This window comes from Lissotriton vulgaris, unplaced genomic scaffold (genome assembly GCF_964263255.1).
Source record: "Lissotriton vulgaris unplaced genomic scaffold, aLisVul1.2 SCAFFOLD_859, whole genome shotgun sequence".
Taxonomy (NCBI): domain Eukaryota; kingdom Metazoa; phylum Chordata; class Amphibia; order Caudata; family Salamandridae; genus Lissotriton; species Lissotriton vulgaris.
The window spans coordinates 618,149-633,998 of record NW_028241521.1 but is presented as its reverse complement, the minus strand read 5'-3'; the positions used below and the strand labels follow the sequence as shown (position 1 = coordinate 633,998).

General features: G+C 41.4%; 1 protein-coding gene across 1 annotated transcript in view; it reads right to left on the bottom strand.

The window, feature by feature from the left end:
- Nucleotides 1–1,524: 1,524 nt before the first annotated feature.
- The window catches only part of LOC147671270 (uncharacterized), a 53,533-nt gene continuing 39,207 nt past the window's right edge, over nt 1,525–15,850 (bottom strand). Inside the window, exon 2 of the mRNA XM_086948111.1 lies at nt 1,525–4,138. Within this exon, the coding sequence (XP_086804237.1) occupies nt 3,099–4,127 (1,029 nt within the window). The 5' untranslated portion in view covers nt 4,128–4,138 and the 3' untranslated portion in view covers nt 1,525–3,098. The remainder of the gene's footprint in view (nt 4,139–15,850) is intronic.

The window sequence follows — 15,850 nt, the reverse complement described above, 5'->3', positions numbered from 1 at the left end:
ATACAGCTATACACACACTACCACCTTACTTCTAAGGAAACTCACACATACTTACTCTCTTAAACAATCACTTATAGAAACACATACTTATTTAACACCTTGGCTGCTAATGGTTTTCCCCTCCTGTGCTGAGTGGCTTTGAAAGCCACTGTTCATGACGAGCTCAGCTCGTCATAAGCACAGCTCCAATGTGCCTCATGACGAGCTGAGCTCGTCATGAGCATGGAAGGGGTTAAACAAGAACTCTTTCAATCTCTCACTCTCACATATACTCACTTATATACATCAATACTCACATATACTAGATTAAAACATATGTAGTTACTGATAAAGACACTAGTGAGACAGTCATTCACCTACTAACTCACACATATACACACTCATCCATCCATACAGTCCTGCACATATGCCGTCTTCCAAACACATAAACAGTGAGTCAGTCATTGATGCATCTATTTACTAAGTAATACCCCCACCAAACCATACAGACACTCATACTGATACCAAAAAAAACATCTAATAACCCATATACACACACATGTAGCTACTCACCAACCCATGCAGCCACTTATACACAAAGTGAAACACTGATACAAACATTTAAATATTTAAACAATACTCGCTAATATATGTATTCACTAAAATACACTTAATAAGCCAGTTAACCAATCAATTTAAAAAAAAAACATCCATTAAGACACTTATTTAAACATTTATTCTTCCATCGACCTTTACATATACATATATAAAACATATTTATTTTTCAGAAAGACACACATTCACTGGATGGTGTCATCAGTGATGTCATGAGTGATGTCACTGACCATGTCATGAGTGATGTAATATGTGATGTCATCAGCAGTGCATTACACGCGCAAGTTATAGTGAGTCCAACTAACTATAACGTGGGAATATATATATATAATAACTCCTCCTTGAGACAGGCATTAACAAGGATAAATGTTCTAATTGCTCCCAACTTTTCACAAGTTGCACTGTACAGTACACAAGTACACATCCAATGGGTGAAGAGTTTAAAAGTTTCTCTAGCCATAATATTTTGTGCGCTACACAATTCCTGTGCCAGTTATCACATAAACACATTTGTATTAAGGTGCATATGTCATCTTTCATCCTCTTCACTGGACTTTTATTGATGCTCCATTATCACTCATATCTCCTGCTTTACTCTCAGAATCCGGTATCTTTCAAGAAAAGCGCCTCAAATCATAACTTTTAGAAGTGCGTGAAACCCCACTGACAACCTGCTGGCATCATCAGCTGCATGCTGGGTCGCAGAGCCATTCCATTGGCAATCACTGTCATTTAAATTTGGATTTGAAAAACAAATCCAGGCATGGATTTTTTAATCTCGAGATAATCAAAATGCTGTCAGCAAGTTCATTACCAGCACGTGTAAAAACCCAAACACCTTTGCAGATTGGATCTTTGAAGTAAACCATCCTTGACACCATAAACTACAACAGAAAGTGAGGCATACAGTAAACACACAAATACAATTGGTGACTGCGAGCATCTGTCTTTATTTTAGCAGTGGTATGGTGCACATTCTGCAGTCTCAGTTTTGGGAGCAGTTGACCCAGTAAATATTGCACCAGCGTAAAGACTTATTAAAAGTGTATTCAAAATCGGACAAGGGGTATGAGCATTGAATGCAGGTATATGGAATACATCAGCTGTTATTGTAAACTGTTTCGCTTTCTGCAGTTTCATTGCTATTGTAGCACACACTATATGTCGGTCTGTGTGAGGTTTTAAAACGTTCACGTGACAGATTCTTGTATTACTTAATCTATTTTAAGCCCCAACTCAATAATCAAAAGCCACCATGCCATTATTTACATGAGAGGAGTGTAGCTTGATCGTCGTTTGAAGAAAGTATGATTTTACAGCACATGCAATTACCACATATGCCTTCCCGTGCAGTATTTATCACACAGATGTATTTAGCACGCGTTACGTATGTTTAAGGTAAGTATATATAATTTGTATTTTCTCTTTTTTTAGGGGAACCCCCTTTTTTATTTACTACTACCTACCCAACCCTAAAATGTCCGTTACCTCCCCTTTGCACTACCCACCCCTAAACCCTAAAATCACCCTTACCTCCCTTTACCACTGTCAAAACCTAAACCCTATAATTACCCTACCTCCCTTTACTACAACCCCTAAACCTTGAAATTACCTTTACCTCCATTTATTTCTACTCGGACTTAAACCCTTCTTTTTTTACAAGATAATTAAAGGTATCATTTTGAGTCTGATGAACAGGTTCCTCCATCACAAACGTGACAGATATCCTGACTACCAGCCTTCATGCCAAGAATCGATGCAGAGTACTCACTGTACTGTTAGCAAGAATGTTATGGATGCTATCTGATTTTATGAAGGCTGGTAGTTGATCGGAGAAAGCCTAGTATTATTTCCTTTACACTGCTATAACTGGATATACTTTGATCGTTGAACCCTATGAAGGTTGATTTCGGCAGAGGCCATCAATGACATTATTTAGATAGATATTGCAGTTCACGTCCTGATGAAGTCTTTAGCTATTACCAATAGACGAAACACGTGTTGGTTCAATCTGTGGCTATATGTTGTGTTGATGAAGAACTGAAGCGCAATTCGATGTAGACAAGACTCAGAATAAAGAACATCTGAGAAAACTACTACGTGAATTAATTATTGCTGAAAATTACATGACTGTGGCTGAGGAAATTGACTTTGTATTCAGTTATAAGTGTGTTGACATTTGTTTAAACTAATTGACAACGTCGGGTGGTCGTTGTCAGTTTCCTTTGAGCACTGTCTGATAACCTATGGTCTCTAATTACGCTTTCACATAACTGTGCTCAGCCTATACCCCACTACCCTCCTATCACGAATCTAAATTAGGCCCAATGTATTATTTATTTTTATAAATCTATGTCTGCATGGCAATGGCATGCATTAAAGGGGCAAATAATTGCTTGTGTGGTATTGATCTGCCTGGCACTTATCTGCATGACTAAGGCAGCGTGGTAAAGGGTATTGTGTGAGAAAGTCGGCATTGTAAAGGCGGGTTACCCTCGTTTTAGTTACTTGGAAGGTGGGAGTGGTATTTCAGTGGGTGGCGAGGGGTCGTCAGCAAATTTCATAGAACGGCAGAACAGCACATCCTTATCGCCAAACCCAAGCTTGTACTGCCAGACGAACATTTTTTTGTGAGCCTCTAACGATACACTGACAGATTCTTCCATCTCCGTCGCCTCATTCCAGTTTTCCGATTCCGTATTGACATTTGTCCCCCCGTTACTGGCACTCATTGAAAACTGCTGTTTGGCAAATGCTGCCGTGAGATCTCCTGCACTGTAGGTGTAAGACATTGATATGTTCCAGTTTTTCTCCACACTCGTCATCTTCTCACGGGTATACCCCACTTTACGGGTAATTTTCTTATTCCACTGTATTGTTGAGTCCGAATCATTGGATATGGTTTTAATGCACTCCCAGGTGCCGTACGCCGCCCCCTTAGTGATAGCCAGGCCTCCGGGCATGAAGCTGATGACGTCACCATGAAAGGAGAATGGCTCACCGTCTTCGTTTGTGTTGAAATTGGTGCACCTGTAGTACTGCACTCCCCATTCGTCATGCGGCTTCACAAAGTAATAGTAGCCCTTTACCCCCCAGTAGTACAGTCCATTTTTGCAGTTTGGATGTAGACTATACTCCACGGCGTCTTCATCCGTGTTCATGTTTTTCACTCGACGGTAAGTGCCTTTACTCTGGAAGATGATGTAGAATTTTCCGAAGGCCGACAGGTAATGGTCGCCCCCTTGGCAGTTTGGGTGCAGACTGTACACCACGGCTCCACTATCTTTGTTCATGTTGGACACTCGTCGATAGTTGTTTCCTTTGATGATGTAAAAGAGGTCATCTTCGTGGGCCAGATAGTGGTCGCCGCCCCTGCATGACTGATGGATGCTGAACACGTTGAGGTCTTCTCCCTTGTTGAAGTTGGTCGACCTCATGTAGCAGTTCAGGTCCGAACGGACAATGTAGTAGTATTTGTCCACGCCACAGAAATCCACCGCTGGGGCATCTTTCTTGGGAACAATTGCAACCATGTTGTTCGGCGCTGGAAAATAAAACACCCAGTGAGCATCATTCGTAATTTTCAAACTGAATATGCAAATCCTTATAACATCCGTAGCACATTTACTGTTAAAAAAAGGCAAAAAGATTTCCCATACACAAGGCTTCTATACTTCTATACGATCATGAACTATGGCTCTTTTTTGACTGAGCTTATAATATGTCAAATATGATGGACAGAGCTGTTGTCTCTTTTGTGTCTAACATTTGAGATTGCTGAGTTGTAACAAGTGCAGCGGCACCAGCGCCCAGGTGTTTTAGGGGCCCACTGCTCCCCAATAGGGCTGTCTTTTACTAGACTGCAGATAACTCTTTTTCTTTGCCTGCGTTTGATTCTGTACCATTACAATACCTCTCTGTGTCTTCTTTCAACACAATGAAAGATTATAATATGACACAGGTTTGCACTCAAAAGCTCAGTGCTTTGGACTTTCCATGACTACAGCTTTGAAAAAATATGTAGGGCTATTTCAGGTCTGACAAAATAGCCCTGCTTATTGCTACACTGTGTAATATGAATATTTGATACGCAGTTATTTTGCTACGGGACCTGACTTTCACACCGGCGGCTGACACTGGAAGCAGGCATTGCGACGTCAGTACTCAACTGCAATAGCTCATTACAGGTGAGCAGCTCCATCTTTTCCTTTATTACCAGTGTCTAGAGATAGTGTTTCGCCAAAATGTTGATTTTTAAATATCATGGCACATACATATAATTAATAAATATATTCGCTGATGACTCACTACTCATTTCCAGAGGCTCATTGACAAATTCTTGGCATTCTGTGAGATTAGGGGCCTGGAATTAAACATGGAGAAAACCAAATACATGGTATTTGGTAAGAGCAAGGGCAAAACTAGACAAGTGAAGATAGTGGAAAACCTCTTGAGAAGGGGACTACGTTTGATTACCTAGGAGTAAGGCTAACCAAAACCCTGGGCTGGGAACTCCAACTCGTGAAAAGCTATCTAACGTTAAGTCATACATTCAAACCCATACTCTGATTTAATAAACAGGCTTGGTCCCGGTCGATTACCCCTGCCCTGGACATTTATCGGATGAAAGCCCAAATTGCTGCACTTTGTGGCGCAGAGCTATGGGGTCACGTTCATTAGCATAAATTGGTGGTAATTGGAAACATATTCGCCAGATTCCTGGTCCCTTTCCCAGTTAGCACTTTGTTGACTGCTGTTTTTTGATTTAGGGCTAAAGAGAATTGGAGGTGTTGCCTCAATAAAAGAATTGATTTACTGGTTTACTGGTTTACTGATTTACTGATTTACTGATTTATAGTGTCCACTCCGAGGTTAGGAGAATATTGTGAATCTTTGAAAGAAGATTTATTTTTAATTGGTGCTAAACGGATTTCCTGGCTAATCCATGTAAAATATTGGTGCATATCATTGGGGTTGAGCCATTTGTGGGACTGCCCGGAATGTATTAGTAAAAAAGATAAAGCCACTGTGAAAGCTGAGTCTTGGGCCTTTGTGGAAGAACAGTACCTCATAAGCAGAACTGCGGTGTACCTTACCAACGTGTTTTTAAGTTTTAAACCTTTTCCTAAGTTTGAGCTACTTTATGATCTGTTTTCACCACCTCTGGCGAAAAGTCTCTATGTGAGATTTAGATTACGTTGTTTATGGGGGCGTTGCTTAGCGCCCGACGGGAATGGCGGCACCCGTGTGAGGCTCCTCGGCGGCTTCGGGCGGCTCCCTCTCCTTTCTGCACCTCCAGCACTGTTTTTCCGATGTAGAGGCGTCAGAACATTTGCTTCACCTCCTCAGACCTTTCCGGTCCCCTTTCCACCGCAATTTGCCGACTTTTGGACTATGTGAGTTCTTTCTTCAATGTCGCTGCATCGCTACCGCCATTTTGTTTTTCTCTTTCGCGCTGGGGTGCCGATTTTCAGCGTTTCCAATGGATAACTGTGGTTTTTCTTTCACTTGCTCCTCCTGATTTTTTACTTCTTACAGTTCTTTAAACAGTGGCATGTTTTCCTCGCATATCTCCAGTATTGTTAATATCGCTCATTCTAACTGACTAACTGCGGTGGCCATTTTGCACCTTTTTCTCTTTCACTACCTTTTTCCTACATGGGCAGATCCAAAGGCTCCCTTTCTGTAGCTCTTCCAAAGAAGCACATTTTTATCAAAAATTTAAAGGTTTTCACTGAATTCTCACGCAAGATTCTTCTCAGCTAGTAGACAACATGGCGGCATCTGACCCTGCGATGGCGGCTTCTGGGAATTCCCTTACTAAACGCCTCAGACAGAATCCTCTGTCACCGCCTAAATCAACCTCGCCTGTCTCAATGGAGGTATTGCAAGAGGAAATTAGAGCGTTACATCCTTTCATGGAGGACACCAATGCCAAACTTCAAGTCCTTACTGATACCTGGACTCAACTTGATAACAGACTTACTGCAGCTGAACAATCCATTTCTTCCATTTCTGACACCTGTGCAAAAATCTCCCCTCTTCAATCCCAAGTCTCTCTTCTTCAACGACAGGTGGAAGAGTTGGAAAATCGCAACAGACGCAATAACCTTCGTATTTACAGCCTTGAGGAAGGACAAGAGGGGTCCGACCCTCTCTCTTTCTTTAAATCTTTTATTCCCAAGGTCCTTCATATGCCTGAAAGTACTGTGCCTAATATTCAAAGAGCGCACAGATTGGGTCGCCCCTCATCTTCTGCTTCTCCCTCGCAAAAACCTAGAGGTGTGATCCTATATTTCTTGGAGTACACAGACTTATTGAAAGTTCTATCTGCATCCAAATCCTCTCAACGTGTTACTTGGTCTGGATCCACTTTATTCTTTGCCCAAGACTACGCCAAGGCTACCGCAAACAGGCGGAAGGCCTTTCTAAACATGAGACCTGCTCTTCGTGCAATGGGCGCTCAATACGGACTCTTCCATCCGTGCCTATTTATGGTCACCTTTAACAACAGGACAACAACTTTTGAAGATCCGCTTCGTCTCCAGAGTTTCATCAACGCTCATCATACTGATGCCATGGATTCCTCCTCCTCTAACGCTGGCTGATTCACTTATGTCTACTATATGCTTGTTGTTTTATCCTTCTTGTTCGTCAATTGACCTTTTAATGTTAATTTTCTTCTCCTCATGTTTGTTTTGGTGTTTATCTTTTTCTTGTTTATTGCATTGTATGCTTTTTTCTTCAACATGGTTATTTCCTGTGAGTTACATTCAGGGTCACCTCATGGAATGTTAAAGGTTTGAACAGTCCCATTAAAAGGCAACGAGTGCTCTCCCACTTGGCCAGATTAAAATCTCACATTGCCATGTTACAAGAGAACCATCTCTCTGATGTTGAAGCTTCTAAATTGCAAAGACTTTGGGTTGGTCATGTTTTTTCCTCCCCAGCCTTGGGAAAGAAAAATGGTGTTGTTATTTTGGTTCACAAAAAGTTTAAAGTTTCTGTTTCTCATCAAGAAATTGACTCTGATGATATTGTTATTTTTACTGTATATACTCCAGTCTCTGTTGACAATAATTTTTGGCCTTCTATTTCAGACAAGTTACTTTCTTTTGATGACAATTATGTTATTTTTGGTGGTGATTGCAATCAAGTTTTTGATCCCATTCTCAATAGGAATTCCCCTGTTAAATTTGTCACTTCCAAAATGCATACTCAATTCACCTCTACTATTCGTCGAAAATCCCTTACTGACATTTGGAGACTCTGTCATCCTGTCCTTCAAGAATACAGTTTCTTCTCTCCTCCCCATAAAACGCTATCCCGTACGGATTACCTTTTCCTTAGTAAATCCCTGACCCAACACGTACTTACCTCAGACATAGGTTCCATCCTAATTTCTGATCACGCCCCTGTTACTGTCGATTTTGACCTTATCCCCTTTTCTTCTTCCTTTAGCAGATGGCGTTATAATAATTCCCTTCTCGCAGATCTTAAATTCTCTAGCCAATTCAGTTCTTTTGCTGAAGATTTTTTCAATACAAACTCTACCCCTGATTCTTCCCCAGCCATGATATGGGACTCTATCAAAGCTACCGCTAGAGGTGTTATCATCAATTACGTTTCTCACAAAAAGAAGAGCTTTGAGCGACAATCCTCTCTCCTTCTTGCTAAGATTAAAAAATTTGAATATTCTTATTATCGCTCCCCCACAGACTCTTCTTTAAAAGACCACATTACGGCCAAAATCGCTTTCAATAAAATCTCCACTGAAGCTGCATCTTCATATCTTTTAAAGAGCAATGCCCGTTATTATGGGGTCAAAACAAAATGGGGAAACTTCTGGCCAATTATTTGAAAACTAGACAAGATAGATCTCGGATTGCTTCTATAACTGACTCTACTGGTACTTCTCTTTTCAAGGATACTGAGATCCTACAGGAATTTGTCAACTTTTACAAACAACTTTATACCCCTGATTTCGTTCCTCTTCCTTCTGAATTATCCTCATACTTTCACTCTCTCGTTCCTCCCTCTTCTTCTCATGTTGATTTTCGTTCTCTTAAAACTGACATAACCTTAGCAGACCTCTCTCACGCAGTTTCGGTCCTAAAACATGGTAAAGCTCCTGGCCCAAATGGGTTCACTATTGAATTCTATAATCATTTTTCAAAACTTCTCCTTCCACACATGCTCCTCCTTTTTAATTCTTTTATTGTCAATATTTCTTCTCACAGTATGTTTCAAGAAGCTATTATCTGTCTAATTGCACAAGAAAATAAAGACCCCGCTTTCTGCAAAAATTATCGTCCCATCTGCCTAGTAAACACAGACTATAAAATATTTGCCAAATTACTTGCTCCACGTATCGACCCTATTCTATCTGAAATCATTAGACCCGAACAATCTGGCTTCGTCAAAGGACGTTTGTCTTCTGATAATTCTAGAGCGTTCTTTCATGTTCTCAGCAAAGCTTCTTCTTCTGAATCCCCTCTCTCAGCCATAACTCTAGATGCTGAAAAGGCATTTGCCAGAATTAGCTGGGATTTTATGTTTCGAGCTCTCACCTGGATTGGTTTTACCCCCAAATTGATCTCCCTTATTTCTCTCTTGTACTCTGGTCCTAAAGCCTCTATCTTTGCCAACGGGAAAGTGTCTGATTATTTCTCTCTCTCAAGAGGAGTTTGTTAAGGTTGTCCGTATCCCCTTTATTATTTATTGTAGTCCTAGAACCTTTTCTCCCTAAGATACGTCAAGACCCTCAAATCACTGGCTTTAATCCTGGCCCTAATCAGATCAAATTATCCGTTTATGCGGATGATATTCTTTTATATTCCTCTAATCCTACGTCCTCCATACCTTCTTTCCTTCACCAAGTTGATGCTTTTTCTTTGGTTTCCGGTTATCGTCTTAATCGTGACAAGCGCGAAGTTTTACCCCTTAATAATTTATGTCTTCGTCATTACTTTGATCAAACAGGTTTTTCCTGGCAACCGAACAAAGTTAAATATTTGGAGCTATGGTTCTCCTCTTCTATTTCAGAAACTATGAAAGCCAATTTTGATTATATTATAAAAAAATTATCTGACTCCATATCTAAATGGCACCCTCTCTTACTCTCTTGGTGGGGGAGATTGGATTCAATTAAAATGATGTTAGCCCCTATTATCTTGTATTGTCTTTCTATGATCCCTGTTCGAATTCCTGGTTATTTTTTTAAGAGATTAGATTCTATTCTTCCCAAATTCCTATGGAAGAATAAACCTCCAAGGATTGCTTTATCTTCCTTAAAAAAAGATACATTTTATGGAGGGCTTAAGTTTCCAGACTTTAGATCCTATCGTTACTCCTTCATCCTTAAACAAGCTTCCCTCTGGCTGACCACTAATCTTCCTACTTATCCCCCTGTCTGGCTCTCTTTGGAAAAATCTCTCATCTCACCTTTTGACTTTTCTGAGATTTTGACTTTTTCTGCTAAAGCCTCCTTTTTACAGTCTCCTATCATTGCTCACTCCCATCATCTTCTGACTCCTTTATTACCCTCTTCTTACCCCTCCCTTCTCTCTCTCAACAACCCATCTGGCATAATAAATCTCTCCGCATTAAAAATCACTCCTTTTTCTGGAAATCCTTGAAATCCAGGGGTTTGTTATGGATTTCCCAACTCCTCCAAGATGGTATTCCCCTAGCTTTTCCTGATCTTCAATCGCTATTTCGTCTTCCATGTTCCGCCAAGAAACAATATGATCTTTTACTTCCTGCTCTTCTGCAATACCTTCAATCTCTTCCCTCCTCCCGCGATCTACCTTCCTCTGTGATACACTTTCTCCGCTTTTATTCTCCTCTCCTTCAGCTTCTCGTATTTACAACTCCTTGGTAATATATTCCCCGCGACTTAAATCAAAGACTGAATTGGCTTGGGAACAAGACTTATTAGTAACTTGGCCTCTCCCTTTCTGGGATAAATTGGAGTTAATGGTTCATAAAACGTCTAGGGCTGCGAACACTACTCAAACGCTTTATTTCATTTATCAACGCTTGTTATTTACCCCGGCCAAACTGGCTTCTTTCTCTCCTGATCTTTCACCTCACTGCTGGTCCTGGCCTTGTCCCTCTGCTGATTTACTTCATATGCTTTTTTCATTGTCCCAACATTTCCACCTTTTGGCACTCAGTTTGGTCCCGTACAAATACTATTTTCAATATAAAGCTCCCTTTTTCCCCCTCTAATGTCCTATTAGGTCCCTTGTCTCCGGATTTACCCCAACACTCCTCTCATTTTAAATTATTGGACCTATTTTTTGCAGTAGCCCTCCGCCTTATTACCTCCAACTGGAAGAATTCCTCAAAAGTCACATATTCCGCCTGGTGGAATGCTATTTGTTTTGATCATAGACTTGATACCAATTATGTTACCCCTTTTTTCTTTTGCCATTAATCGGGATTTACTGTGGATCCCTCTTACCACTTACCTATCCTTGCATGTTCCCTCCAGCTCCACTACCACTACTATTACTCTAAACACCTCATCTGCTGAAGTTCGTAAACCTCCATGAGTTTTCCTTTAGTTGTCTTTTGCATAACCTTTCTTTTGATTTTTTAACAATTGCTGATTTATTCCCATTGTTTTTTACTCTTATTATTGCTTTACTTTGCATACAGTGTTGTACTCGCTTCTAATACACATGTTTCTGATTTCTCCCCCTTTTCCCCCATCTTGTAGTTCCATATAAATGTTTATTGATTCCGTTTTATTGTATATCTGCAGTATCCTTGTCTTTTTTATGCACTATTTCATCATATTTCTGCAGTGTTATTCTATATTTCTTATATTTGGATCAATAAACTTGAACTTAAAAAAAAAAAAGATTACGTTGTTTACCCCTAAGGTCATCCAACACATGGGTTACAAATGCAGATACAGCCACATGCCCAACCTGTGGTTATGGACTGAAGACAGTAGAACATATTTTATTTTCTGGTACAGAATATCATCTTCTCTGTAAAAAATGGACTTTCCCGGTTTGTTGTAACTTGGGAATCAGACGTTATTAGGTGGCACTGAGTGTATTAAAATCTGGTACGACGACATATATTGTTTTTGCTGTAAGTAGGTTTTTGATGAGCGTCTGGTTCAGGCAACAGAAGTTCTTGTCCCAGATTAGCCGAGAAGTTCTAGTTTATCTGAGATGCAGTTATAGTCAGGATGAAACAAGTGTTATTGCAGGAATTTATATCTAGGATTGCTGACCATTTGAGCCACCCAGCACTTTATGGATATGACTTGTAATTACAGTCTGGATAAAATGATTGTTATTGCAAGAATTCCTATTTAGGATTGCTTGACTCTTTCGAGACACCAAGCACTTTATTGATATGACAGTATGTTATTGACTTGTTTTATTTATAATAGTTTTTATCCTGTTGTCCTGGATGTAAAATTCAGTTATTTTATTAATGCTTATTGCTTTTTTTACTGTGCATGGCCCGAACCAAGTGCTGAATTTTAATATTGCTGAAACAGTCATGATTCTTTTAAAACATTTGACATACCCTGATTGTGTGGATCTGACAATTGAAGATGCAAGCTGTCTTGAGTTCACTCAATCAATCAATCAATCAGGTGTTTGTTAAGCATGACTACTCACCCGTAAGGGTCTCAAGGCGCTGGGGCTGGGGCGTTCGTAGGTTCCAGTCCATCAAGGAGGGGGTCTGTCGAAGAGCCAGGCTTTTAGGTTTCTTGCGAAGATGGGGAGCGATGTTGTCTGTCTGAGGTGGAGCGGAAGGTTATTCCAAGCTCTGGCCTCGAGGAAGGAGAAGGAGCGGCCTCCCGATCTGGTCTTTCTGGTGCGGGGGACCTCGGCGTAGGAGAGCTGGGCTGATCATAGGGTCCTTTGGGGTGGTAGAATTTGAGTCGGCTGTTCAGGTATTCTGGTCCGGTGTCGTGGAGGGCCTTGTGAGCATGGGTGAGCATCTTGAAGGTGACTCTAGCTTCGATGGGGAGCCAGTGGAGTGTGCGCAGGTGCTGGGAGATGTGGCAGTGTCTTGGCAGGTTGAGGACCAGTCTTGCAGTGGTGTTTTGGATGTTCTGTAGCTTGCGGTTGAGGTTTTTGTTTATTCTGGCATTGAGTGCGTTGCCGTAGTTGAGTCTGCTAGTGACCAGGGCATGAGTAATGATCTTTCTTTGTTTGAGCGGGATCCATTTGAAGGTCTTATGTAGGAGGCGGAGGGTGTGGAAGCAGAAGGATGAGACAGAGTTGATCTGGCGGTCAATTTTAAGCTCTTAGCTCCCGAATGATTCCCTGGTTGCATGCGGGGTGCTTGGGGGTTGGCAGGCTTCTGAGGGCGGGGGGCCACCAGGTGTCGATCCAGGCGTCGGGGTTTGGGCCCATGATGAGTACTTCCGTTTTGTTGGTGTTTAGTTGTATGCAGCTGTTTTTCATCCATTTGGCGACGGCTTCCATGCCTTCTCGAAAGTTGTGTCTGGCGGTGTTGGGTTCGTTGGATAGAGAGAGGAGGAGTTGGGTGTCATCTGCGTATGACACAATGCTGAGTCGGTAGGTTCTGACGATGAGGGCGAGCAGAACCATGTAGACGTTGAAGAGCGTAGGGCTGAGGGAGAACCCCTGGGGGACTCCATAGGTGGTTGATGTAGGGTACGAGCGGAAAGGGAGGAGTCTGACCAGCTGCGTTCTGCCAGAGAGGAAGGGGAGATCCAGTCAAGGGCCTTGTCTTGGATCCATGCATCGTGGAGTCTGCGTATTAGGGTGCAGTGAGAGACTGTGTTGAGAGCCGCTGAGAGGTCGAGGAAGATGAGGGCTGCTCTTTCTCCTTCGTCCAGTAGGGTGCGGATGTCGTCTGTTGCGGCGAGGAGGGCAGTTTCCTGACTGTATAGGGGTCAATGTAAATGACCATTTAGTAATTCAGCTGAATCTGGTATTGTGTATTTATTTGGGCCGCTATATACTTATGTACTGTACGCATTTATTGGTATGCGTTTGAATGGTTTTTTTACTATGTTTTCTATATTTCCATATATTGTCTGCATGTATTTTATTGCTATGCACTTTAATGGTCACATATCCGAAATAAAGTATGAATTTATAAATATATTGTTGCTACCAAAATATTGCCGGACAAAATATTGTTGTCAAATATATCTTTTTTTGTTGGTATATATCTTTTATATTTTTTTTAAACAGTGGTTTTTCATATAGTTTTCTTTAATAGAGTTGTAAAAAAACATTTTTAATTCTTTGAATACGTTTTAGTTAAAACATAATTTTAGTTGTTAGTGTTCTTAGTATAATTGTTATTCTTTTAAATAGTTTTTGAAATTTTAAGTGTTTTAGTAATTTATTTTTTCTGGACCTGGCCCTCTCTGCAGGATAACTCACAAACCTTTTGCCTTCAACCCCTCCTGTTCTTATAACCCATTTTTGTTCGCCTTTAGGACTCTGTGCACTTTACCACTACTAGCCTGTGCGAATGTTCTTGTGCTCGCTCTTTTGATCAGGGTAAAATGGGCTTACACCCAATTAGCACCTTACATTTATTTGTAAGTCCCTAGTAAGTGGCACTGCATGTAACCAGGGCCTTTAAATTAAATGATAGTAGAGATCCCTATAGGCTACTCACTTAAGTAACCTTTTTAAACTTGTCCCAGGTCTGCCAATGAGGCGTGTGTGTGCAGATTCAATTTAATTTCAAAGACCTTTATTCAATTTAAAAAATAAAATCCCAAAAGAGCCAAATAAATATCACACAACACAATAACTTATATTAAAAAATGGCATCTATTGAGGCTGATAAAGTAAAGGAAATAAAACACACTGATTCAATTACGTCCAAGGGAATCTAACCTTTTAAAGTCCAGTATATAAAATAACACTAAGTGCATTTACACATGTTGAGAATAACGCCAAAAATGTATGACAGGTATCACAATTGAGTGTCATATTTAAGTCTTAAACTGCTTCTTTGACCTGCCAAAATAAACCATTTTCCAGGCTTATAACTTCCTTTCTAATACAGTTAAGTCACCCCCTAAGATAGGTCCTAAATAGTCTTGGAGCACGTGCAATGTATTTCAAATGCTGGACATATACGCTTAAGTTTTACATGGTATCAAACACCTTGTATTAATAAACCCATACAGATTCCTGTTTTGGCTTTATTAATACATGTACCCAGAGGATACTTTATAGGTACTCCCTGAGCCCTACTACTCCTCTAATGTTCTGGCTGACTGCTCCTTTCCAATCTGCCACCACATACATGTTTCTGACCCCCTAGAAGGCTCTCAGAAGTCAGAAACCATTCCTGCTCTTGAAGGGGGTGTTTACACCTCCTCGAGCACGATGGCTAGTATGTTAGCGTGTCAAGGCAGGGAGCTTCAAAGAGCACACCACCTCTGATATGCGAGCCTGGCATCCCCCAGACTTGGAGGAAACTAACCATGCTGGGAGGCATGTTGCACCTCCAGGCTAGTAACACTCCTAGGGTTGGATACCTGTAGTGAACACGAAACTTAGGATCTCAGGCGCAAAATCCTGCCAGGCTGCTTGAACTCCAACTATTGTTGGGACTGACTTCGTCAAGAGTTGGATACTCTCCCTAAACCATTGGAGGAATTCCAGCAATCAGCAACCGGGAAAGAGCTACCCTGGAGTAGAGGAGCTGTTTTAAAGTGTCTGCAGGCACAGCAAAGCTTCTGCAAGTCCACCGTGTTGTAAGTCACTGGGCTCACCAAGGGAACAGCGTGACAGGAGCAAGGACTTGCTGCTCAGGAGGTCAGATCCATCCTCTTGCCAAACCTGGAGATGCCAGGATACCTAGGAGCCACCCAGCGCCAATACCCTGGGTACCAGAACAGTTGCAGCATCCAAGGCTTGTTGGGGGTCCAGTTACGATTCCAACGCCACAATACCAAAAGAAACCATCCACACCTAGATGCCCCATAGCTGACCAAGGTGACCTGTTGGTGCTGCCTTGGTCCTTGCCCCATATTTACCTTAAGACCAGAAGAACAATCCTGTAAGTCATTGACAAGTGACCATGTGCAGTATATGTTGTACTCCATAGGATAATATTACCACTTTAAAGCTACAGATACGGCGTGGCCAAGAGGGCGGAGTGAGCGGTCGCACTCTCTGCGAGCTCCCTTGAACCCGAGCCCCTTTACCGCCTTTATTTGCGGATCTCCCCCCAAAAGGCTGGGGATCTGTTAAGGGATTGCGAGATCTTCCTACAA